This window comes from Rhinatrema bivittatum, chromosome 8 (assembly GCF_901001135.1).
Source record: "Rhinatrema bivittatum chromosome 8, aRhiBiv1.1, whole genome shotgun sequence".
Classification (NCBI taxonomy): Eukaryota; Metazoa; Chordata; class Amphibia; order Gymnophiona; family Rhinatrematidae; genus Rhinatrema; species Rhinatrema bivittatum.
The window spans coordinates 247,514,242-247,540,842 of NC_042622.1; the positions used below are offsets into that span (position 1 = coordinate 247,514,242).

The following is a 26,601-nucleotide window of genomic DNA, read 5'->3' on the forward strand; positions in this document are numbered from 1 at the left end:
AGAAGAGACGGCTGAGGGGGGGATATGATAGAGGTCTTTAAGATCATGAGAGGTCTTGAACGAGTAGATGTGACTCGGTTATTTACACTTTCGAATAATAGAAGGACTAGGGGGCATTCCATGACGTTAGCAAGTAACACATTTAAGACTAATCGGAGAAAATTCTTTTTCACTCAACGCACAATAAAGCTCTGGAATTTGTTGCCAGAGGAGGTGGTTAGTGCAGTTAGTGTAGCTGGGTTCAAAAAAGGTTTGGATAAGTTCTTAGAGGAGAAGTCCATTAACGGCTATTAATCAAATTTACTTAGGGAATAGCCACTGCTATTAATTGCATCAGTAGCATGGGTTCTTCTTAGTGTTTCGGTAATTGCCAGGTTCTTGTGGCCTGGTTTTGGCCTCTGTTGGAAACAGGATGCTGGGCTTGATGGACCCTTGGTCTGACCCAGCATGGCAATTTCTTATGTCTTAAGAAAATAGGATAAAGCATAAACGTTGGCAAGTTAAATTTAAGACATTGATAAGACAGGCTAAGAGAGAATTTGAAAAGAAGTTGGCTGTAGAGGCAAAAACTCACAGTAAAAACTTTTTAAAATATATCCGAAGCAGAAAGCCTGTGAGGGAGTCAGTTGGACCGTTAGATGATCGAGGGGTTAAAGGGGCACTTAGAGAAGATAAGGCCATCGCGGAAAGATTAAATGATTTCTTTGCTTCGGTGTTTACTGAAGAGGATGTTGGGGAGGTACCTGTAATGGAGGTAGACCTGATTGACAAACTGAAGAGTAGTAAATCACCTATACCGGATGGTATACACCCCAGAGTTCTGAAGGAACTAAAAAATGAAATTTCAGACCTCTTAGGAAAAATTTGTAACCTATCATTAAAATCATCCATTGTACCTGAAGACTGGAGGATAGCAAATGTAACCCCAATATTTAAAAAGGGCTCTAGGGGCGATCCGGGAAACTACAGACCGGTTAGCCTGACTTCAGTGCCAGGAAAAATAGTGGAAAGTGTTCTAAACATAAAAATCACAGAACATATAGAAAGACATGGTTTAATGGAACAAAGTCAGTATGACTTTACCCAGGGCAAGTCTTGCCTCACAAATCTGCTTCACTTTTTTGAAGGAGTTAATAAACATGTGGATAAAGGTGAACCGGTAGATGTAGTGTACTTGGATTTTCAGAAGGCATTTGACAAAGTTTCTCATGAGAGGCTTCTAGGAAAAGTAAAACGTCATGGGATAGGTGGCGATGTCCTTTAGTGGATTACAAAGTGGCTAAAAGACAGGAAACAGAGTAGGATTAAATGGACAATTTTCTCAGTGGAAGGGAGTGGACAGTGGAGTGCCTCAGGGATCCGTATTGGGACCCTTACTTTTCAATATATTTATAAATGATCTGGAAAGAAATACGACAAGTGAGATAATCAAATTTGCAGATGACACAAAATTGTTCAGAGTAGTTAAATAACAAGCAGATTGTGATAAATTGCAGGAAGACCTTGTGAGACTGGAAAATTGGGCATCCAAATGGCAGATGAAATTTAATGTGGATAAGTGCAAGGTGATGCATATAGGGAAAAATATTCATGCTATAATTACACAATGTTGGGTTCCATACTAGGTGCTACAACCCAAGAAAGATCTAGGTGTCATAGTGGATAACACATTGAAATCGTCTGTTCAGTGTGCTGCGGCAGTCAAAAAAGCAAACAGAATGTTGGGAATTATTAGAAAGGGAATGGTGAATAAACGGAAAATGTCATAATGCCTCTGTATCGCTCCATGGTGAGACCGCACCTCGAATACTGTGTACAATTCTGGTCGCCGCATCTCAAAAAAGATATAATTGCGATGGAGAAGGTACAGAGAAGGGCTACCAAAATGATAAGGGAAATGGAACAGCTCCCCTATGAGGAAAGACTAAAGATGTTAACATTTTTTAGCTTGGAGATGAGATGGCTGAGGGGGGATATGATAGAGATGTTTAAAATCATGAGAGGTCTAGAACGGGTAGATGTGAATCGGTTATTTACTCTTTCAGATAGTAGAAAGACTAGGGGGCACTCCATGATTTTAGCATGGGGCACATTTAAAACTAATCGGAGAAAGTTCTTTTTTACTCAACGCACAATTAAACTCTGGAATTTGTTGCCAGAGGATGTGGTTAGTACAGTTAGTATAGCTGTGTTTAAAAAAGGATTGGATAAGTTCTTGGAGGAGAAGTCCATTACCTGCTATTAAGTTCACTTAGAGAATAGCCACTGCCATTAGCAATGGTAACATGGAATAGACTTTTTGGGTACTTGCCAGGTTCTTATGGCCTGGATTGGCCACTGTTGGAAACAGGATGCTGGGCTTGATGGACCCTTGTCTGACCCAGTATGGCATGTTCTTATGTTCTTATGTATTTAGAGACTTTTATTGCTGATAAATCTGTTAGTATATAGGGGGAGAGTTAATGATTGAGGTTATAAGTACATTTGTTTAATACTGGGCCTTGGAGCATATGCTATAAGTTTAGTTTTTTCTTCTGTTTTTCCCTTAAAGCTCTATTAGATGAGGACTTGTTTTTGATGCACACAGTTATTTATGTTTTTTGTTTTCTTTATTGTATATTGTTAGAGGCATGCATATATTTCCTTTATTATTTTCATGTATAATGTGAAAAATTCAATAAAATAAAAAAAAAAGTGATTGCCAGCATCAGATTTTATTGTCTGTAGAGGTAGACTTAGGTTTCAGGCAACAAATAACATGCACATTAAAATATCTACACAAATACGCTGTATAAAACACACTACACTTACGGCCTGTGTTTTCAAAGAGAACTTTATCATTTAAGCCAAGTCGCAGCTCTGGCATTCCCGAGAGGAACACCCTCATTTTAATGGATCCCACAATCTCACTGCGCAGCACATTTCCATTGGCACTAACCTAGATGCAGAAGAAAGGAGAGAAGTACATTTAACTTTATTGGCAAAAACTGCCTTCAGCACCTTCCATCAGAAAATTGTACCAGCTTGAGGGACAAAAAGATGCAGAGACATTAACCTAACTCTGCATAAATTTTTACATAAACTGTACCAATAGTAATTCAGCACCAGCAGCTTATGAATTAAATAAAAGTTAGCACACATATTTGCCTTAACCTGCACCTAAAATGTTTGCATATGTTTTCGACAGTTGCCTTGTAGGCCACATATCCCAGCATACAAAGCTGTGACAAGCTTAACATAATGCATAGCTTAAGTTGCTATAAGAGAGGCCATCTCACCCTACCTCTCACCCACCCACTCCACAGTTCCTGCTTCTCTTATATAGATTATTAGCAGGACAGAGGTCTGACTCCTGTAGCTTTTACCAATTAGATAAGTTATCTATAAACTAGCTTCCTCTTCATCCAGCCAGACCAGTCCAGACACATGGGTCATACTCCCTGTCAGCAGATGAAGACAGAACAGGTTTGCTGACATCATGGCATTTAGGGTCCCGTGTTGACCTCAGCCTGCCATTATTCTCTGTCTCCAGCAGATGATAGGCAAGTATCCTGTGAAGTAACTGAGTCCTGGTTTGGGATGGGTGAAGAAACAGCTGCAGGATTTAGCTGCTCCTGGAGTGATTAGTGTTAAGACTTTCTTCCCTGGTTGAACTGCTCCTAGGGCGATAGCTGTTGGACTTCCTCCCCTAGTTGAGCTTAGCCTTTCAGCCAGGGGGCTGCCTTGTGGTACAGGCCTCCTTCTCTCAAAACTGAAACTGCCCCTCCCTCCTCTGGATTTCTCTATTTCCATGGTCTCTTCTCCCTGGAAAAAAAAAAAAAGGGGGGGTTTCCTTCCTTTTGTTCTGGCCTTACTAATTAAGTACAAAAAAAAAAAAAGGAAACAGACAGGATGCACTGGCAGAAGCAGAATGCTGCTAATAGACTATATCAGCTCAGAAGTAGGAGACCAGGTATATATTTCTTTATTTTTTTTTTTTGATAGGACAGTAGTAAGCAGAAGGTTAACGGGACTGGCTGCTCCTGCAGAGCATAGAAAGAGAAACCCCGAGTGTGGTATATGTCTGGAGCACAGCAGATTTCAGCAAGGGACAGAAGCATATGCCAATCTTGTGAGGAGCGAGAGCGCTATTTGTAATTTGGGGGGGGGGGGGGCGCCGATTCAGCCCTGGAGCAGCATCTCGGTGCATTTGCCACAGACAAGTTTGCCTTTAGCTTCTAGCCATAAAAGGCCAAGAAAGCAAACTGAAGAAGATCTGATAGAGGAAAAATCCTTCAGATCTGATCCTTCCTTAGGGATTGTCAAAACAAAAAAAACCTTATGGAAGTGATGAGATGGGGGGGGTATTCCCCCAGGGATGACTACCACTCATATGATTTGCCTATTTCATAAAGGAAGAGCTACCTAGTTTGAGATCTCAATCTTTGCAACTTTGGATACTGCAGAGGCAAAGGACCCAAATTCTGTAGAAGACCCTATAATGGAAGATTTGCAAAATCCTTCCAAATCATTTCCACTGCACAGGTCCATAACAGTTGATTTCTTGAGCGTGTGATTCTCCAGAAGCCAGTTTTAACAATGGAAAGGCAATGACTAAACTTTATCCCTGAATGCACAGGAGAGGGAGAAACTGAAGGTTCCTAAGATAGATGTGCTTGTTTGTGTGGTCACTACAAGAACCACTATTCCTGTTGAAGATAATGTGTCCCTTAAGGCTGCTTAGGATAGCAGGACTGAATCTGCCCTTAAGCACACTTTTGAAGCCGCCAATCTAGCCCTTAAAGTGGCTGTGTATAGCGTCACCGTGGCTAGAGCCGAACTGCGACTGACTCAGCATATACAGGTCTTCCTTAAGATTCTGTGGCAGCCTATTTGGCACGTCTCATGATTTGATTCAGGCTATGGCTGGAAGTATGGCCTCTATTGAGGCAGCAACACATTTGTTGTGGCTGTATAACTGGATGGCAGAATCCATATGCATGAGTCAGTTGCTTACATTTTCTTTAAAGAGGAACCTTCTCTTTTGATGAGGACCTAGACAAATTTGTGAAGACCTTGGGAGAATCTAAGTCATCAAGGTTAAAAAAGGATAAGCCCAAAGGGATTTCGAAGACTATTACAACTAGAAGTCAGTTTTGTGACCCAAAACATGGAAGATCAAGATCATCAGATAACCAAATGATCTAGACTCTATAGTACAGGAGAGCCAAAAACAGGCCAGATTTTCAGGATATTCATACTAAATATGCATAAAATAAATGTGCATATAATGGAGGTAGTATACTTCCTGTTATCCCTTTTTGCTCAATTGTTAAAGATCCTGCATTTTGAGCTTTTGTAAACCGTTATGATGGCTTTACCGAATGACGGTATATAAAACTCATCAAATAAATAAATAAATAGTAGTGCATGAAAAGCTCTCATGCAGATTCATTGTGGATATCCTGAAAACCTGGCCTGTTTGTAACTAGAGGACTGGAGTTGGCCAACCCTGCTACAATACTTGTCAATCCTTTTGGAACGATTAAAAAATAAAATAAATAAAAAAAGACAAAGACACAAGCCTGGGTCATCAAAAACAATGAAGTTTTGACGACCCAGTCTTTGGCTCAGGAGGTAGGCAGGTGATTATCAGCATTTTTCCAGATCTGTCCCCAAATTACATCAGATCACAGAGTTCTGGGGGTAGTCAGGGATATGCCCTTGAGCTTTCCTGTTCTATTTCAGACACTTTTATGGTTTTCCCTTGTCAATCTGCTCGAAAAATGGATGCAGAGCAGGTAGCTCTCAAGCATCTGCTGCTATTAGAGGTAGTAGTCCTACTTCTGCTCTCTCAACGAGGCAAGGGAAGGTACTCAATCTACTTCATAGATCCAAAGGAGGATACGTTTGGCTCCATATTAGATCTGAAAATCAAAGTTCTGAAGGTGACATTTCAAAATGAAAACCTTAATATCAGTTATGGAAGCAGTGAGGCAAGGGGAATTCTCAATGTCCTTGGATTTGATGGACGTGTATCTGCATATTATGATGAGAGAAAGGATGATCAGCAATATAGGAAAATTGGTTCTTACCTGCTAATTTTCGTTCCTGTAATACCATAGACCAGTCCAGACCAGTGGGTTATGCACTCCCACCAGCAGATGGAGGCAGAACACAAAACGTCAAGGCACAGCTATATAACCTTAGTGCCAACTGCAGTTCCTCAGTATTGGTTGATCCCCAAGCAAAAAAACCACTGAAACTAACTTTAAACAACCTTAAACATCTATTCACACCGAACAAGGCGAACATCAAAAAACAGGAGGGTTAGATTCCCCTAAGGTTGGAAATCCTACCCGTCTCAGTATCAGAATAAAGAGTACTTCAACACGGTAGCTCACCTAAGGGGTCAGCCCATCTTTCGGCAGTCACGTCTGGGCAGGCCTCTGGACTGATCTGTGGTATTACATGAACGAAAATTAGTAGGCAAGAACCAATTTTCCTTTCCTGGACATACCCAGATTAGTCCAGACCAGTGGGATGTACCAAAGCCACATTACTCTGGGGGAGGGGGGGGGAATCCCGAAAGACCCGAAGCATTCATTCCCCAAAATTGGAGTCCTCCGGCGCTTTAACATCCAAGCGGTAATGCTTGGAAAAGGTATGCAGAGAGGGCCAAACCGCAGCTCTATATATCTCCTGTGGCAAAACCAGCTGGCACTCCACACAAGAGTCTGCTTGTGCCTGCGTCGAATGTGCTGTCAAGCCGATCGGGACGGAGCAGCCGTTGCAAATGTATGCTGAAGCAATGGTCTCCTTCAGCCACCTAGACAGAGTGGCCTTGAATGCCTTGTTCCCTCGCCTAGGACCACCAAACAGAACAAATAAATGATCCGATTTCCGGAAGGGACTGGTGATCTTCAAATAGTGCAATAGAATCCGACGCACATCCAACAAATGCAGGTCTCTATCTGTTGTCAAATCGCGGAACCAGTCTGGGAAGCCAGAGAGCTCTACCAACTGATTAACAAGAAATGCCGACACCATGCATAAAGACACTCTGTCCGCTGAAAACCGCAAAAACGGATCCCGGCAGGACAGAGCCTGCAATTCAGAAATGCGCCTCGCTGAACTAACAGCCACTAAGAAGACAGTCTTCAGGGTCAGGTCCTTGAGAGAAGCCTGACCCACTGGCTCAAAGGGCAGTACAGACCAAGCCCATAGGACGAGGTTCGAGTTCCACTCTGGGCACAGTTTCCGAACAGGTGGCTTCAAATGCTTGACCATTCAGGAAGCGAACCACATCGGGGTGGCAGGCCGGGGATCTGCTATTCGTCCCCTTAAAACATCCCAGAGCTTAAAACTGAACGCGTAGGGAACTGTATGTTAGGCCCTTGGAGAGACCCTGCTGTAGAAAAGCCAGACTATGAGGGACGGGCGCCAACCCTGGCCCCATCCCCTGTTGCGCACACCAGGACTCTAACACTGTCCAGACTCGCACGTACGCCATGGAAGTGGAAGGGCGCCTGGCCTGTAACAACGTGGCAATCACCGGCTATGAATACCCCTTCAATCGCAAATGCCGCCTCTCAAAAGGCAAGCCGTGAGAGAAGCAGCGATCCTCCCGATCCGAGAAGATGGGACCCTGAATCAACAGGTCCAGTAAATGCGCCAGCCGTACCAGATCTGCAAACCAAGGGTGACGTGGCCACTCCGGAGCCACCAGCACTACTTGACCTCAGTGCTGTTCCACTCGTCTGAGGATTCGACCGATGAGAGGCCAAGGGGGAAAGGCGTACAACAGATTCCTGTCAGCCATTTGGACATCAGGGCGTTGAGACCTACCAACCCCATCTCCTTCCGTCAACTGAAAAAAAAACATGTCGCCTTCACGTTGAGACGGGTCGCCATGAGGTCCAACTGGGGAGTCCCCCATCTGGCACAAATGAGGTTCCACGCCTCTTGTCAGCTCCCACTCTCCTGGATCCAGCTGTTGCCTGCTGAGGAAGTCCGCCTGGAGGTTGTACACGCCTGCCACGTGAGAGGCAGCAATGCCCTCCAGATGGCATTCGGCCCAGGTGAAGAGGAGATGAGCTTCTCGGGCTACGGCAGGGCTCTTTGTACCACCTTGGTGGTTGAGATACTCCACCGTGGTGGTGAAAACACTCAAGTCATCCGACCCTGCACCAGATCCAGAAATGATTCCAATGCCCTGCGCACTGCCCTGGTTTCTAGGCAGTTGATTGACCAAGCTCGTTCTGACTCCAACCACACGCCATGTGCCGCTCTGCCCAGACACACCGCACCCCAGCCTTGGAGGCTGTTGTCCGTGGACACTACTACCCAGTCTGGGGTTTTGAGGGGCATTCCTCTCTGCAGATTGGAATCCACTAGCCACCATGCCAGGCTGGATCTGGACTGCGAGGTCAGGGACAGCTGCACCTGATACTGCTCCGACACTGGGCTCCACCGGGACAGGAGCACTTGCTGAAATGGCCTCAAGTGAGCAAACACCCATGGGACGAGATCTAGCGTAGAGGCCATGGATCCCATTACCTGTAGATAGTCCCAGGCCATAGGAGTCTGCATCAATCTCAAGCAATTCACCTGCTGTTGCAATTTGCGCATCCGCTCCTCCATCAGAAACACCAGGCCCAGGTGAGTGTCGAAGCGAGCCCCTAGGTATTCCAGGACCTGGGAGGGAATCAGGTGACTCTTCGCAAGGTTGATCACCCACCCTAATGACTGCAGCATGTGGGTCACATGACGAATAGTTCATTGACAGTCTTCCTCCAACTTCGCCTAGAGGAGCCAGTCGTCGAGGTACGGGTGCACCAACACTCCTTCCCGCCAGAGGGCTGCCACAACTACCACCATCATCTTGGTGAAGGTGCGGGGTGCCGATGCCAGCCCAAAGGGGAGTGCACAAAACTGGAAATGCTGTCCCAGGATCGAGAACTGCAGGAAGTGCTGATGATCATTCCAGATCAGGATATGTAGGTAGGCCTCTGTGAGGTCCAAGGAGGCGAGGCACTCTCCCCCCCTTGCGCACCGCCGCAGTCAACATGCGCAGGGTTTCCATTCGAAAACACGGGACTTTCAGACTCTGGTTCACTTGCTGGAGGTCCAGAATGGGACGAAATGTCCCCTCTTATTTTGGCACCACAAAGTACTCCGAGTACTGTCCGGCCCCTTGATCTGCCTCTGGAACTGGAACGATGGCCTGCAGGCTTATCAGACAGCTTAGCATAGCCACCACGGTTCGCTTGTTTAGGGAAGAACAGCACGACACCAGGAAGGCGTTTCTGGGAGGGTGAGAAAATTCTAAGGCGTAACAGACGCGGATCACCTGCAGTACCCACTGGTCGGTCGTAATTCTTGCCCACTTCTTGTAGAATTGGGACAGCCGTCCCCCTACCACTGCCTCCAGGGAGTGGGTGCTCCTTTCATTGGGAGGCTTTGCCAGCTACAGCTCCCTGGCTGGAACCTCCTCTTGCTGCCTGGTTGGTTCCCCAAAAGGACTGTTGACATCCCAAGGAAGGCCTGGATCCATAGGAATCTCTGATCCGTGTCCTTGGGGAAAAGGCCTTCCAAAAGGGCTTTCTATCCTCCAGGAGCCTATTCCCTTTGGCTTCTCCCAGTGACTTTACCAGCTGGTTCAATTTCCTTACCAAAACAGGAGCTTCCCCCTGAAGGGAAGATTGCACAAAAAACGTGCTTTAGAAAAAGAGTCAGCCAACCAATTCCGGAGCCAACGCAAGTGTCAGGCCGCCACTGAAGAGACCATGGAACGCGCCGATGTCCGTACCAGGTCATACAGGGCATCCGCCGTGTAAGCCACCCCTGCCTCAAGGCGCACCACCTGCGCCTGGGATATGATCCCCAAGGCAGCCGGGTCCTGTGGTTGCTAAATCCAGGAATGGTAGTCTTCCTAGTAACAGTGGGTGGTCCGTAAGGGCTCCAAATGCTCTTCCAGCAGCAGATACAGCTTGGCCATGGCCCGTCCCACCTTGAAGCCGGCCTCTGGGGCATCCCACGCCCTGCTGATAAGCTTCTGAATTTTCTTCAGAATTGGGAAAGCTGAGGGGGGTCCTCGCAGCCCATCCAGGACCGGGTTGACCCCTTCGCTGTCCAAATCCTCCTGTGACAGTTGGAGCCCCAGTTCCTCCAGAACTTGGGGAATAAGGGGACGCAATTCCTCCTGCTTAAACAGCCTCAAAGGTTTGTTCTCTACCTCCATCTGCTGGTGGGAGTGCATAACCCACTGGTCTGGACTGATCTGGGTATGTCCAGGAACTTCATTTTACAACTCTGGAGGATCACTTCCATTTTTGAGCTTTGCCCTTTGGCTTGGCCACTGCCCCAAGGAACTTTTCTAAGGTGATGGTGGTGATAGCAGCTGTTCTTCTCAAGATGGTATTCTAATTCATCCATATCTAGATAAATGGCTGATTCAGGCAAAAACAATTCAGGAGAGCAAGGCTGCTATTGCCAGAGTGGTGCAATTCTTGCAAGTTCTTGGCTGGTCAACAAGAGCAAACAGATTGCATCCCAAGCCTTGGAATATCTGGGGGCACAATTCAATATAAGTTTAGGTCATCTGACCAAAGAAAGGCTCCAGAAGCTGCAGAGTAAAGCGAGGGCCTTGTTACGGTTTCAGAGTTCCACAGCCTGGGAATACCTTCAGAAGTTTGGTTAACCGACAGCATCATTGGGTGAGGGCTCATCCAAGACCCTTACAAAAGGCCTTGCTGTTGAAATAGTCTCAGGTATATTCCCAGAAGCTGCCACTGCCTGATCACGTAAAGAGGAATTTGGATTGGTGTCTGATTTCCAGAAATCAAGAGGAGAGAAGTAGATCTTGACTTCCCCTCAAGAATTACAATGTTGACCAATGTCTGCTCCTACGTTGAGGGTTGCACTATCAGGGTCAGGGGACTCAGAGCACTTAAATGCCGAGAGAGACCAGGTGGTTTATCAATCATTTGGAAATGAAGAAGATAAGGTTGGTGCTCCTACATTTTCCTCCTCTTTTAAGGAGTCGAGCAGTCAGAATTCTTTCAGACAATGTTCGTTATGAATGCATTTTATGTATGATGTTGGATACATTGTAAACCGGAGTGAAGGCACCCTGCTATACTTCGGTATATAAAAGAATCTAAATAAATAAATAAATAAATGTGATGCAGTAGAATACGTGAATCAATGAGGAAACAGAAGTTTTCATGTAATGCAAGAGGCAGGTCTTTTGATTAATTGTGCAAAGAAACATGCAAGGATGATTTCAGCAGTGCATATAGAAACATAGAAACATAGAAATGATGGCAGAAGACGACCAAACGGCCCATCCAGTCTGCCCAGCAAGCTTTCGCACTTGTTTTTTTCATACATAGCTGTTACTCTTGGCCCTTATAACTAACTTTTTGGTTCTATTTCTCTTCCACCCCCGCCATCAATAGATAGCAGTGCTGGTGCTGCATCTAAGTGAAGTATCTTGCTAATTGTTTAGGGGTAGTAACCGCCGTAATAAGCAAGATACTCCCACGCTTGTTTACCCAGCCTGTGCAATTCAGTCCTTATTGGTTGTCTGAATATAAATCCTCTTTTCTTCATTCCCCCTGCCATTGAAGCAGTGAGCTGCGCTGGATATGTATTCCAAGTGAAGTATCAGGCTTAATTGATTCTGGGTAGTAACCGCCGTAACAAACAAGCTACTCCCCTGCTTTTTTGTGGATGCAAATCCTTTTTTCCACATTTCCTACTGCCGTTGAAGAATAGAGCAATGTTGGTGTCGCATTAACAGTGTGTATGTTTATTGAATAAGGATATTAATCTCCAGGTAGTAGCCGTCATTCCCACAAGCCACCCCCATGCCTCTTCTCTTCATTCACATCCTCTAGACTTTATGGATCCACAGTGTTTATCCCACACAAGAGTAGAAAATCTGCAGGCTGATTTTCACAGCTGGAACTGAATCCAGAAGAATGGTCTGACTGAGGTGGTGTTCTCGCTGATAGTGAACAAATGGGGGGGGGGGGGGGGTGGCAGTAATAACTGATGATGGATTTGATGACTTTCAGCAGCAATGCCAAGATAAAGAACTTTTTCTGTCGAAAGAAGAAGGATTCATCAGAGTTGGATGCCCTGATCAGAAATGGCCAGTACAAGGCTTCTCTATTTCTGCCTTGGCCATTAGTGGGCAAAATTATGCATAGGATTTCCAAACATTAAGGCCTCATGATCTTAGTTGCTCCCAACTGGCCCAGATATCTATGTATGCATATCTGGTAAGGATATGAAAGAGGATCCAGTGGCATTTCCTTTGTCCAGTGGCCCATTCCATAGACTGGTGTTACAAGGGTAAAGAAGGTTTCTCTGTCGTTAGCATATGTGAGAGTCTGGAGGACCTTTGAGGACTGGCAAAGCAAGTAGAGTATCTGCCAAGAGAGCTTTATTAATATCAATTATGGACTTTCTGCAGAAAGATTTGAATAAAGGGTTAGTCCTAAATTCTTTAAAGGTACAGGGTAATGACTATTGCTTTTTACAGAGGTTATCTGCAGAGTAGATCATTGTCTTCTTATCCAGATGAGGCTCTGGCTCCTTTGGGGGCAGGGGGGTGAGATGAAACATTCAGACTCCTGTGAGAGAATTAGTCCCTGCCTGGGATCTGAACTTGGGCTCAGCTACATTTGGTATTGCCACTGGAAATTTGTAGAGCAGCAACTTGGTCTTTGTCACATTTCTTTTCAAAGCCTTGATATCAGAGCCAGGGAACAGACAGTTTTTGGCACATGGATTTTGAGCAGGTTGGTGGCGTCCCACCCAGTTGAGGGATAACTTGGATACATCGCAGGCATTGGGACTGATCTGCTAATGAAAGAGGAAGGAAACATTAGAAATTAACCTGGCAAGTTTCTTTCCTTGAATCCAGCCAGATTGATCCAGAAACTTGCCTATCTGCCAAGAATTAATCAGCTGGGCCACAGTTTGGTTCCTCTCGGGTAAGAAACTGTTGGTTTTTCTTTGAATGTTCTGAAGATTGTCTTGGTCTATTTTGTTTGTTTTTAATCTAAAATCGTTGCCTAGAAGCCATTTCGTTCTAAGGTTGGGGAGGTTGTCTCTTATCTTAGCTTGTTACAATGGAATACCGCAGACTGAGTGCAGCATGGGACCCTATAAAATGATGTCAGCAACCTGTTCTCTTTCTCCAGTCTGCTGGCTGTTGAGCACAACCCATGCATCTGGACTGATTTGGCTGGATTGCAGGAAAAAGATTCAGGTAAGATTACAATTTCTCCTTTTGAAACTGCTTTAAAAATTGTAAACTCTGGTGCTACTGGATTATCAACATTTAAACCTAAACTACCTCTAACCCACCTGGTTTAGTTCTTCCCAATCTTGGGCCTCAACCGTTTTTAACTCAATGTTGAGATTACTACCTGATAATCTCCTTTTCCTTAGTGTAGACAGATTGGACTCAGAACGAATGGGATAGTATCCGCGTGCTAGCAGTGGAGACGGATCTGACGTCAGCACGGGGTATAAATATCCCCACAGGAAGCGTAGCAACTCAGTAATCTTCCTTGCAAAAGCTGTTATGGATGTGGTGTACTGACGCTCAATGAAAAGGTGAAACAGGATTCCCCTGACCGACTGATAGTAGCTGGAGACCGCCAGCATTCACAACCGGAAGGCGTTGACACCTGGTAGAGTGTATGCTCTTATGGAAATAGATGACATGGCTTACCTTGAATCGGTGAAACCCATGTACACAGGCAGCTGGGCGGGATGCTGAGTCCATCTGTCTACACTAAGGAAAAGGAGATTATCAGGTAGTAATCTCAACATTTCCTGGCATGTAGCCAGATGGACTCAGAACGAATGGGATGTACAAAAGCTTTACTCCCAGCCTGGGTGGGAGGGCTGCCTGAGGACCATGTAGTACCGCCGCCCCCTCGCAAATGCCGAGTCCTCCCTAGCCTGGACATCCAGACGGTAGAACCTGGAAAAGGTATGGAGGGAGGACCATGTCGCCGCTTTACATATTTCTGCAGGCGACAGCATCCTGAATTCCACCCAGGATGCCGCTTGTGCTCTGGTAGAATGAGCCTTGACCTGTAGAGGCGAGACTTTCCAGCCTCTACGTAAGCTGCCTCTGATAACTTCTTTAATCCAGCGGGCGATGGTGGGCCGCGAGGGCCGCTTCACCTTGCTTCCTCCCGCTGTGCAGGACGAACAGATGGTCCGTCTTTCGTAGTTCTTGTGTCACTTCCAGATATCTGGGCAGCAATCTGCCAATGTCGAGATGGCGTAATAAACGCCCTTCTTCAGATTTCTTCAAACTTGCAGATGACACAAAATTGTTCCGAGTAGTTAAATCACAAGCAGATTGTGATAAATTGCAGGAAGACCTTGTGAGACTGGAAATTGGGCATCCAAATGGCAGATGATATTTAATGTGGATAAGTGCAAGGTGATGCATATAGGGAAAAATAACCCATGCTATAATTACACAATGTTGGGTTCCATATTAGGTGCTACAACCCAAGAAAGATCTAGGTGTCATAGTGGGTAACACATTGAAATTGTCGGTGCAGTGTGCTGCGGCAGTCAAAAAAGCAAACAGGGGAGAGCGGTGACGTCACCCGCTGCGATGGCCGCTTGAGATCTCGGCTCTCCCCTCCTCTCCGACGGATCCTCATCCATCGGGGCGCCATCCGACTTAAAATTACCCTCACACATTGTGCCAGAGCGCAGGAGTGACAGCAATGGCAGCAGCACGGAAAAAACCAGATCTGAATAGGTTTTCGTTTACAGCCGCGGCGGCAGCAGCCACCCTCGAGGAAGATGACAAGATGGCGCCGGCCCGCGAAAATGATACGGGATTGGCATCCTAGGCGGCGAAATCGGTTGAGGAGAGTGGGGCAGAGGTGCCCACCAGGCAAGAGTTTCGGGAGTGGTTTCTGGACCTAAAGGGGGATATGGCCCGGTATCGGGAAGAGCTGGGGGCCATGATAGCAGGTATGCGGACAGACATCCGGGAGCTGGAACGGAGGGCTGATGAAAATGAGCAAGGGCTGGAAGAACTGCATTCTGACCTGGATGGGGTGAGAGAAGAGCAGGATCGAGCGCGTGAGGCACAGGAGGAATTGCAAATTCATGTGGAAGATTTGGAAAATAGAGCCCGGAGGGTTAATCTCAGATTCCGTGGAGTTCCGGAGGGGGAGGAATTTAGAGACTGCTCTCAGGTAGTACAAGACATTTGTACCTTTCTTTTGGATCCGGAGGGCACAGCGGCTGAAGTGAGGGAAGTGGTTCTGGAGCGGGCTCATAGAGCATTGGGAAACCCGAGGAATAATCAATCCAGAGACATTGTGGCTTGCTTTCATAGCTTCCAAGTAAAGGAAAAGGTAGCACACGCTGCAAGGGCCAAGGGGACCATTTATGGAAGGAGCATAAAATTGAGGGTTTTCCAAGACTTAGCATTATCAACTATCAAGAAAAGAAGAGAATTCCGGGACATTATCAATATTTTGAGATCACAAAATGTAAAGTACAGATGGCTGTTCCCTTTTGGATTACAATTTGCCATTAAGGGGGGTCCAAACTCGAGTCCATAAGGTTATGGAGGCAGAAGACACTACTACGAGAGGCTGGTATGGTACCAACTGGTTCGGTGAGTCGAGGTGCCATCACGTCAGCAAACACTCTTCGGAAAGAGGGAAGACCTCGATGGGAAGCGAGTGGAAAAGGGAGATCGACGGTTATGCAGAAGATCTGGAGGCCCGAAGGACCTAGAAGAACCGGGATAAGAGCTCTACAATCAAGTGTCCCGGTTGGAAAGTATATGCCTTGGCAAGTGAACTTTGCAAGGGCATTTGTGGTTAAAGTTTAGTGCTGTCTAGTTCTGGGACAGTATTAAGTTATATTTGAGGGTTTTAAGATGATTGGATGGGGAACGTTGACATCCCTAACAGTTGATATTGTTTTATCTATTGTGTTCATAAGGGGGATGGAGGGGGAGGGGGGGAGCGTATCTTCAGGGTCGGGGGGTGACGTCAGGCCTCTCATGGAGATATCTCACTTAGGTGTGAGAGTGGAAGGAGGGGGGGAGGGGAGTGGGTGGGCGGGGGAGGTGGGGAGGAAATTGCACATGTGGTCCGGTGTTACCTCATTAGGCGAGGAAGTTGTGGGATTCTACGGTGGTTGGCTGTTACAGAATATCTGCTAGTGGGAATGAGCATGGGGTGTTTTGGGGAGCCAGGTAATATGGCCATGGGGGCGTTGAAAATTGTATCACTCAATGTGAAAGGACTGAATACGTATCATAAAAGACAACTGCTTGGAAGGGAAATGCGTCATTTAAGAGCAGATATCGTGTTTACCCAAGAAACACATATTAAAAAATGACATGAGAGGCTACTACATTTCAAAGGTTTTCAGCAAGTCTTTCATGCCTCTGCTTCGGTGCGCCATAAGTATACTGGAGTAGGAATTATGATGGCCAGCCATATAGCGGCTGATGTGGTGTCCGTGGTTAAAGACATTGAAGGGAGATATATCTTAGTGAAAGTTAAAATGGATGAGGGTCTATTTACGTTTATGAATGTGTATGCCCCTAATGCGGATCAGGTCCCCTTTTTTCACAAGCTCTCTAAAATTATAAGTGACTGGACGGAAGGTAGGCTAATTGTGGGAGGGGATTTTAATAGCACACGATATCCCTACTTGGATAATTCTCATAGTAGCGGTATAGTGGGCAAAGCAGTTAGAGAGGCTTTTAAGCATCTTGTACAAGATCGAGGGCTCATTGATATATGGCGGTTACGGAATCCTACGACCAGGAACTACACATTCTATTCCCACCCACACCAGACTTATTCCAGGATCGACTACTTTTTTATTGACAAAGACTTAGTGGGGTTGGTTCAGGAGGTGGAGCTGGGGAGCATAACATGGTCAGACCATGCTCCCATTTGGGTCAGGATTAGAACAGGGGGGATTACGACAGGCACAAAATTTTGGAGATTAAATGATAGTTTATTGGAGGATAAAGCTTTTGTAGAGCGCATGAAGCAAGAAATTGCAGCTTATATAAAGGATAATGATGATGGGGCAATATCGCCAGGAGTGCTTTGGGATAGCTTGAAAGCATATCTTAGGGAGTTATGCATCGCTCAGGCAGCACATTCCAAAAAAGAGAGAGAGAGGAAACGCCTGTCTTTAATGGAGACTATAGCGAATTTAGAGCTGAGACACAAGAGAGCACGTGATCCGGACATATTGCAGAAATTATTAGCTGCTAGGAGGGAACTACATACTCTCGATATGAATAGTATAGCGTATCAACTAGAGAGATTGCACCAACATCATTTCGAATGGGGGAATAAGGCGGGCCGACAGCTAGCTAGGAAGTTAAAAGAAAAGGAATCCCAATCCCAAATCACTAAACTTAAGGGGGATGGGGGCCATTATGTTTACACCCAGAAGGATATAGGACACAGTTTTAATCAATTTTATAAGACACTTTATGCAGCTGAGCCTCTGTGCACAGCACAGGAGATAGATCTGTATCTGCAGGAGTTATCACTCCCGACTCTCGCTGAGGAACAGAGGGCACAATTAAACGCAGAACTTAGAGAAGGGGAAGTGGCTCTAATCATTAGGGACCTCAAAACAGGGAAGTCCCCTGGATTAGATGGTTTCACTGGTAAATTTTATAAAGTGTTTTCTGCTGAACTGTTATCACCAATGGTGTCTATGTTTAATGCTCTGCGATCAGATGGTGTCATTTCCATCACCTCGAACACTGCTGGAATAACGGTACTGGCAAAACCCGGGAGAGATCACACCTTGTGCGGGTCATATAGGCCGATCTCTCTGATCAACATAGATCTGAAAATTCTGGCGAGAACCTTGGCGGTACGTCTGGGACGGGTTGCGCCAAAGCTGGTAGCCAATGATCAGTCTGGGTTTATACCCAATAGATTGGCTTCGGATAATGTGCGGAGAGTGGTCGAATTGATGTGGTGGGTACAATCCAATCGTATTCCAGCAGTGATGCTCGCGGTAGACGCAGAAAAAGCGTTTGATCGGGTACATTGGCCCTTCTTATTCAAAGTAATGGAAGTTATGGGGCTGGGGGAATTCTTTATTGCTTGGGTACAGAAATTGTACGGTCAACCCCATGCTCGAATAAAAATTAATGGGGCATATTCGGACCCATTTGAGGTCAAACGGGGAACGAGACAAGGGTGTCCGCTTTCGCCCCTATTATTCGCCCTGTCACTAGAACCCTTCGCGGAGTTAGTTCGTAGACATATAGGGGTAACTGGCATTCAGATTGGTGGGGTTGATTACAAGATATCCCTCTTTGCTGACGATTTGCTCTTTACCATAACCAACCCGGGCCCCTCGCTGCAGGCATTGCTGGGAGAGCTACTTAAATTTGGGAAATTGTCAGGATTTAAAATCAATGCTGACAAATCGGAGCTGCTTAACATATCCATGCCTGAGTCACAATTTCTGGATGTGGGGGACAGCCTACCCTTCCGTATAGCTAAGGATTATGTCAAGTACCTTGGGGTTAAGCTGGGGGCCCGCTTGGACGATTTGTATCACCTAAATTATGATACGTTGGTGTCACATATTCAACAGGACATGGACAAATGGGACAGATTTGATCTCTCTTGGTTTGGCAGGATAGCGGCCATCAAGATGAACATTCTACCCAGATTTTGCTACATGTTTCAAACGTTGCCGGTAGCGATTCCAGAGGGGGCCATGAGAATCTGGCAGAGAAAACTTTTCCGATTTATTTGGAAGCGCAAGCCTCTGAGGGTCTCTCGACATATTCTTTACCGAGATAAAGCTCGAGGTGGGCTTAATATTCCAAACTTAAGCTGGTATTATACTGCTATCATGCTCGGGGTGATCATTAATTGGCATAGTGGGGGTGAGCCTAAACCCTGGATGGTGATCGAACAGCATGCGTCAGGGGATATGCCCCTAGCGTCGCGGATTTGGAGCAAGGAGGTACGAAAAGCAATCGGCACGGCTCTTACTCCCTTTACGCAAGGGGTTCTTAAGCTGTGGGCCAAGTGGCGGGATAGGATAGTGGGACATAAAGAAATATATCATCTCATTTCCTTCCTATTTCACTCAGGATTTCATCCAGGGCTTAATAAAGCATTTGCGCGCAGGTGGTTACACCTTAATCTCACAAAGGCAGGGCAGTTCATAGCAGGTTCTCAGATAATACCATTCTCGGACCTGCAAAATCTACATGGGCTATCACAGGAAGATAGATATTCTTAAATACAGATAGCTCATTTTCTTAGAGCGGAAGGGGCAGCGAAGGAACTTAATAAAGGTAGATCCCTGTTTGAATCATTGTGCGAGTATAAGGGTTCTTTGAGAAAACCAATATCACGCATGTATATGCTTATTAACAGAGGGGTACAGAGCAAGATGTCTTATCAGATACAGTGGGAGAGAGACTTGGTGGAAGTACTCTCGGATGAAGCATGGGAGAGATGCCACATGATTACTGGACGGAGCTCTATTTCTGCTCTTATCAAAGAGAATGGGTACAAAGTTTTATACCGGTGGTACTTGGCTCCGGCCCGCATGCATAAAATGAATTCTAAATTTAGTGCTCTTTGTGGGAGACAGTGTGGCGCACAAGGGACATTTTACCATATGTGGTGGCTGTGCCCCAAGATTCAAGGGGTTTGGGAGCTGGTGACGTGTTTTGGGACTTCCATTATGGGCACTACCATTCCATTGAACCCCAAGCGGTGTCTGCTTAATTTAATAGAAGGTGACCTCACTGACAAGCAGCGTACGTTAGCACTACAGATCTTCATAGCCACACGTTGCGAAATCGCATACCGGTGGAACAAGGCAGAAGTACCTACTCTACTAGATATTCGTACTAGACTTGATAAGGTGTACCGCATGGGATATCTTACTGCGCTCCGGCAGGACCGAATTGGTAATTTTCAAGCCATCTGGGAACCCTATTGTTCGTGGACGGGCAAGCAGACATGATGCTGTAAAAGGGGTTTATTATGGTAACTGCAGCATGTGTAAAAGGGGGTGGGTGGGGGGGGGGGGGAGAAGAGGTGATAAACCTCTAGGGAAATTATAGGCATATGGCACTACGCCTACTGTCATTTCGGAAGGAATTTTTGGTATTTTGTAACTTGATAACTGATACTGATCGATAGACATTTGTTGTATTAGAGATATTCTAGTTACAAATGAGGTTGACATGTGCTTTACAGTTTTTGGCGTATTCCATTACAAGTTATTTCAGATGTACTGAGAGCTTCAATATGTATAAATAAAAAATTTCAAAAAAAAGCAAACAGAATGTTGGGAATTAGAAAAGGAATGATGAATAAAACGGAAAATGTCATAATGCCTCTGTATCGCTCCATGGTGAGACCGCACCTTGAATACTGTGTACAATTCTGGTCGCCGCATCTCAAAAAAGATATAATTGCGATGGAGAAGGTACAGAGAAGGGCTACCAAAATAAGGGGAATGGAACAGCTCCCCTATGAGGAAAGACTAAAGAGGTTAGGACTTTTCAGCTTGGAGAAGAGACGACTGAGGGGGGATATGATAGAGGTGTTTAAAATCATGAGAGGTCTAGAACGGGTAGATGTGAATCGGTTATTTACTCTTTCGGATAGTAGAAGACTAGGGGGCACTCCATGAAGTTAGCATGGGGCACATTTAAAAACTAATCGGAGAAAGTTCTTTTTTACTCAACGCACAATTAAACTCTGGAATTTGTTGCCAGAGAATGTGGTTAGTGCAGTTAGCATAGCTGTGTTTAAAAAAGAATTGGATACGTTCTTGGAGGAGAAGTCCATTACCTGCTATTAAGTTCACTTAGAGAATAGCCACTGCCATTAGCAATGGTTACATGGAATAGACTTTAGTTTTTGGGTACTTGCCAGGTTCTTATGGCCTGGATTGGCCACTGTTGGAAACAGGATGCTGGGCTTGATGGACCCTTGGTCTGACCCAGTATGGCATTTTCTTATCTTCTTATGTTCTTAACCCGCCGTGGTAGGCAAGGATATGGTTTGGTTAAGATGAAACTGTGAAACCACTTTAGGTAGAAAGGAGGGAACCGTACGAAGATGGATAGCCTCAGGAGTGATTCTGAGAAAGGGATCACGGCAGGACAGTGCTTGTAGCTCTGAGATGCGGCGTGCCGAACATACCACCAATAGGAACACCATCTTCAAGGTTAGAGAACTGAGAGACAGTCCCCGAAGGGGTCTGAAGTTGGATCCCGCGAGGAAATCCAAAACAAGATTGAGGTTCCATAAGGGCACAGGCCACTTTAGTGGCGGATGAATATGCTTGAATCCTTGCAGGAAGCGAGAAACATCTGGGTGCTTGGCGATTGTCTTGCCATCCCTCCTGGGACCATAGCAAGACAGCGCAGCCACCTGAACTTTGATGGAGCTGAGGGAGAGACCCTTCTGAAGTCCATCCTGCAGGAAATCCAACACAATAGGGATGGTAGTCGCATGGGGATTGGTGCCATGGGCGTCGCACCAGACCTCAAACACTCTCCACATCCTGACGTAGGTGAGGGAGGTGGAGAACTTGCGGGCTCGGAGGAGTGTGTCTATCACCGGCTCCAAGTAACCTCTCTTCTTCAGTCTAGCCCTCTCAATGGCCAGACCGTAAGAGAGAATTGAGCTGGATCCTCGTGAAGGATGGGACCTTGATGTAGCAGGTCCCTGAGCGGGGGCAGGGGAAGGGGCTCCCCTGCCAGCAGTCTTCTCATGTCCGCGTACCAGGGTCTTCTTGGCCAGTCTGGTGCAAGTAGAAGAACTAGGCCCCGGTACTTCTGAATCTTGTGGATAAGTGTGCCCAGCAGGGGCCACTGAGGAAAGGCGTATAGCAGGGCCCCTGGAGGCCATGGCTGCACCAGGGCGTCGATCCCTTGAGAGAACGGATCTCGCTTGCGGCTGAAGTATCTGGGTACTTGAGCATTGGACCTGTCCGCTAGTAGGTCCATGTCCGGAATCCCCCAGTGATCCACAATCATTTGGAAGGCTCTGGGGGACAGCTGCCACTCTCCCGGATTCAGGCTCTCTCTGCTGAGGAAGTCTGCCGTGGTGTTGTCCCTTCCGGCAATGTGTATGGCGGAGATGTCCTGAAGATTCGCCTCTGCCCAAGCCATCAGCAGGGCTATCTCGAGGGACACCTGTTGGCTTCTGGTTCCGCCCTGTCGGTTGATGTATGCCACCATGGTGGCGTTGTCTGACATCACTCTGACAGCTCTGTTCCTCAGTCTGTGAACAAATTTCAGGCAGGCTAACCGGACTGCCCGTGCCTCTAGTCGGTTGATGTTCCACCCCGAATCTTCTCTGTTCCACCGCCCCTGGGCTGTGAGTTCTTCGCAGTGTGCTCCCCATCCGCTCAGGCTGGCATCTGTGGTGAGCAGAGTCCACATGGGGGAGGACATCTTGGACCCCCTGCTCGTGTGGTTGGATGCAACCACCACCGTAGCTGAGTCCGCACTCTGGCTGGTAGAGGCAGATGCATAGAGTAATGTCAGAAGCGGGGGCTCCATCGAGAAAGCAGGGAGTGTTGTAGAGGTCTCATCTGGGCCCTCGCCCAGGGTACCACTTCCAGGGTGGATGCCATGAGACCGAGAACCTGCAGGTAATCCCAAGCTGTGGGTCGACTGGCACCCATCAAGGACCGGAGACGCGTCTGAAGTTTTACTCTTCTCTTGGTGGTGAGACTGACTGTGTCTGCCTGGGTGTCGAACTGGACTCCCAGATATTCCAAAGATTGGGAAGGCTGTAGACAACTCTTGCTGAGGTTGACGACCCATCCCAGGCTTTCCAGAAGGGCGATCACTCTGTTGGTTGCCCGATGGCTCTCCTCTCGCGATTTCGCCCTGATCAGCCAATCGTCTAGGTAGGGATGGACCAGGATTCCTTCCCGTCTGAGCGCCGCTGCTACCACTACAATCACCTTGGTGAAGGTCCACGGCGATGTGGCCAGCCCGAAGGTCAAACCCCGAAACTGGAAGTGGCGGCCTCGCACCTTGAAGCGTAGGTTGCGCTGATGATCCTGATGAATCGGGATATGCAGGTAGGCTTCTGATAGATCTAAGGCCTTGAGGAATTCTCCTGGCTGTACTGCGTTCTTGACTGAGCGCAGAGTTTCCATGCGAAACCTCGGGACCCTTAAGTATTGGTTGACGGACTTGAGGTCCAGGACGGGCCGAAAGGTGCCCCCTTTCTTGGGTACCATGAAATAAAAGGAATAATGCCCAGAATTCATTTCCCGTGCAGGTACCGGGACTATGGCTTTCAGGGACAGGAGCCTCGCCAGGGTAGCTTCCAATGCTGCCTTCTTGTGGATCGGACACGAGGATTCCACAAACCTGTCCGGAGGGAGATGATGGAAGTCCAGAAAATAACCTTCTCGGATGATGGCGAGGACCCACTGGTCCGACGTAATCTCGACCCATCTGGGGTAGAAGAGGGTTAACCTGCCCCCTATGGCCCCGTCCCCCAGATGGATCGGCTGAATTTCATTGGGAGGCGCGGCCGGGACCTGAGCCCGAGTCTGCTCCTCTCTTCTGCTGCTTGGGCCGAAAGGACTGATTCCTGGCCTGAGGACGAGGTGCCCGGTAGCGATCCCTATAGGGATTGAAGCGTGGAGAACTTCTGCCTCTGGAGGGCCTTGGAAAGGCGCGCTGATTCCTTTTGAACCTGTCTTCTGGCAGTCGAGGTATGGGAGAAGCACCCCATGTGCTGGCCAGTTTATCAAGGTCGCTGCCGAACAGGAAGGACCCCTTAAAGAGCATTCTGGTGAGGCGTGTCTTCAAAGGAGCATCAGCAGACCAATTCCGTATCCAGAGCTGCCTCCTGGCAGCCACAGAAGATGAGATCCCCTTAGCTGTTGTACGGACTAGGTCGGATGCGGCATCCGTGAGGAACGAGAGAGAGGACTCCATATCCGCTGCCGGAGCATTGTTCTTAACCTGTGACAAACAGGAGCGTGTCACCACTGTGCAGCAAGTTGCGATTCGCAAAGACAGAGCTGCCACCTCAAATATCTGTTTTCAGGATGGCGTCCAGTCGCCTGTCATGAGCCTCCCTAAGGGCCCGCCCCCTCTTCAACTGGAATGGTAGTGCGCTTGACCACAGCGCTAACTATAGGCGTCCACCTGAGGGCACGCCAGCATCTCCTTGATAGCCGGATCCAGGGGGTACATGCCTATCAGGCCCCGCCCCCCTTTGAATGAGGCCGTCGGTGCAGCCCATTCCAGATCTATCAGTTGCTGTGCAGCTTGCAAGAAGGGAAAATGGCGGGCTGAAGGACGAAGACCTTCCAGCAGAGGGTTCTGCGCAGGTGGCACCGCAGAGCTGGGCCCCGAAATATCCAACTCCGCCAGGCACTGAGATATTAGGTCGGAGAGATCTTCCTTGGGAAAGAACCGCCTCATGGTTCGATATGGCTCCATCCCTGAGGGAAGTTCCCCCTCCTCGGAGGGTTCTGTCTCGGTCTCCGAGACATCAGGGTCCGCCTGAACCGGACTGCCCGGAGGCGGTGCCCGATAAGGGCGCGAAGGTCCAGGGGCAGGGTCAACTGGAGCAGCAGCAGAAGCAGCAGCCCCTGTAACAGCAGGGCCTGAACGGGAAGCGGATTGCATCTGTACAAAGGCATGGATCCCCTTAAAGAGATCCACCCATGAAATGGAGGGTGGTCTCAAGTCGCCTAGGTACCAGATCCCCCGGGATTCCCGGCTGTTCGAGACTGCCTGCGAGATCCGGGGTGGCCCCTGGAGAACTATCCACAAACCTTGGTTGAGACTGGTCCTGGCCCGAGGCTCCCACTGCCTCCTCACATTGGGCACAAAGGGAGTCTGGCTCCTCGCTGTGCGTGGCTCTGAGCTGGCATGCTGAGCAGAGACCGTGAGCTTTCACGCCGGAATCAGGAGGCGCCGCCGCCTGGGACACCGGGGCATTCGATTGGTCCATTGCGCTAAAGTAATAAGCGCTCAATACAAAGCGGCAGCTATATACGCTTAATACAATATGCGCTCAATACTAAGCGGCAGCTATATACGCTAAACAGAATATGCGCTCAATAATATGCAGTCAGCAATATACGCTAACAGAATATGCGGTCAGCAATATGCGCTCAATACAGGCGCCTATCATGGGCGCTCAATACCTGAACCGGGCCAACAAAATGGGGACCACTGCGGCGTGCCGCATACAGGCAACGCCGCCGATCCTCGACTTCGGAGACAAAAAGTAAAAGTTGTGCGCCTTACCTGATCCTCGGCGCTTCCGGCTAGAACCCGGGCGGTCTCCGGCTGCGGGGGAGAGGGGAAGTACAGTCACCACCGTGCTTGAGGAATGCACCCGCTGCCTCCCAGGTCCACGCCGGGACCGAGGCGCCTCTTAGCCCGCAGGCTTGGCCCTGCCGCGATTCGGCCACCGGACCGAGGCCAAAACACCGAGGGAGCACGGAACTCACCCCGGGAAGCTCAACTAGGGGAGGGACCAGTGGTATCACTGCAGGAGCACGGGGCTCGATGTTCCAGTAAAGATTTTAGTAAGTTAAGTAGAAGTAGATTGGAAACACGCTCAGCGAGCGTGCAGGCTCTCCAAACTGCTTTGGAGACGGAAATTACTGAAGAGCTTCACTTCCTGTGGGGGTATATGTACCCGTGCTGACGTCAGATCCGTCTCCAACTGCTAGCACGAGCACACTATACCCATTTGTTCCGAGTCCATCTGGCTACACGACAGGAAATATATATGCGGTTAGCAATACACGCTCAATGGCATTCCATAGGCTTTCAGCAATAAGCGTTTAGCAATACACACGCAATAGCATGCAAAATGCTCTCAGCAATAGGCGGGTAGTAATACACGCTCAGTGGCATATGCACACAGCATTAAGTCAATATACGCACAAGGAGGAATAGAGCCGCGCCTATTACGGGCGCTCAATACCTGAACAAGGCCCCAAAATGGCGTCCTCCACGGCGTGCCACGCCGCCGATCCTCTGCTCCTCGGAGACCAGAAATAAAAGATGTACGCCTTACCTGATCCTCGGCGCTTCCCGGCTGGAACCCGGGTGGTCTCCGGCTGCGGGGGGAGAGGGCAAGTACCTTCACCGCTGCGTTTGAGGATATGCACCCGCTGCCTCGTCCACGCCGGGACCGAGGCGCCTCGAAAGCCTCACCCGAACCTCGCCCAGGGGCTGTGTCCCTGCCGCGATTCGGCCACTGGACCGAGGACTTACACCTCCGGGGTGATCACGGAAACCACCCCGGGAAACTCTACTGGGGGAGGGACCTTAGGGTATCACCGCAGGAGTGCGGGGCTCGATGCTATAGAAGTTTTAGTAAGTAGAAAAAGAAAAGAAAAGTAGATTTGGAAAACACGCTCAGCTAACGTGCAGGCTCTCCAAACTGCTTTGGAGACGGAAATTACTGAGTTGCTACGCTTCCTGTGGGGATATATATACCCCGTGCTGACGTCAGATCCGTCTCCAACTGCTAGCATGCGGATACTATCCCATTCGTTCTGAGTCCATCTGGC

The 26,601-nt window shown here is 47.8% G+C and overlaps 1 protein-coding gene across 1 annotated transcript in view; it reads right to left on the reverse strand.

The window, feature by feature from the left end:
- The window catches only part of LOC115098133 (AP-1 complex subunit mu-1-like), a 237,217-nt gene that overhangs the window by 137,204 nt on the left and 73,412 nt on the right, over window positions 1–26,601 (reverse strand). The window contains 1 exon segment of the mRNA XM_029614489.1: window positions 2,812–2,938. Coding sequence (XP_029470349.1) covers window positions 2,812–2,938 — 127 coding nt within the window.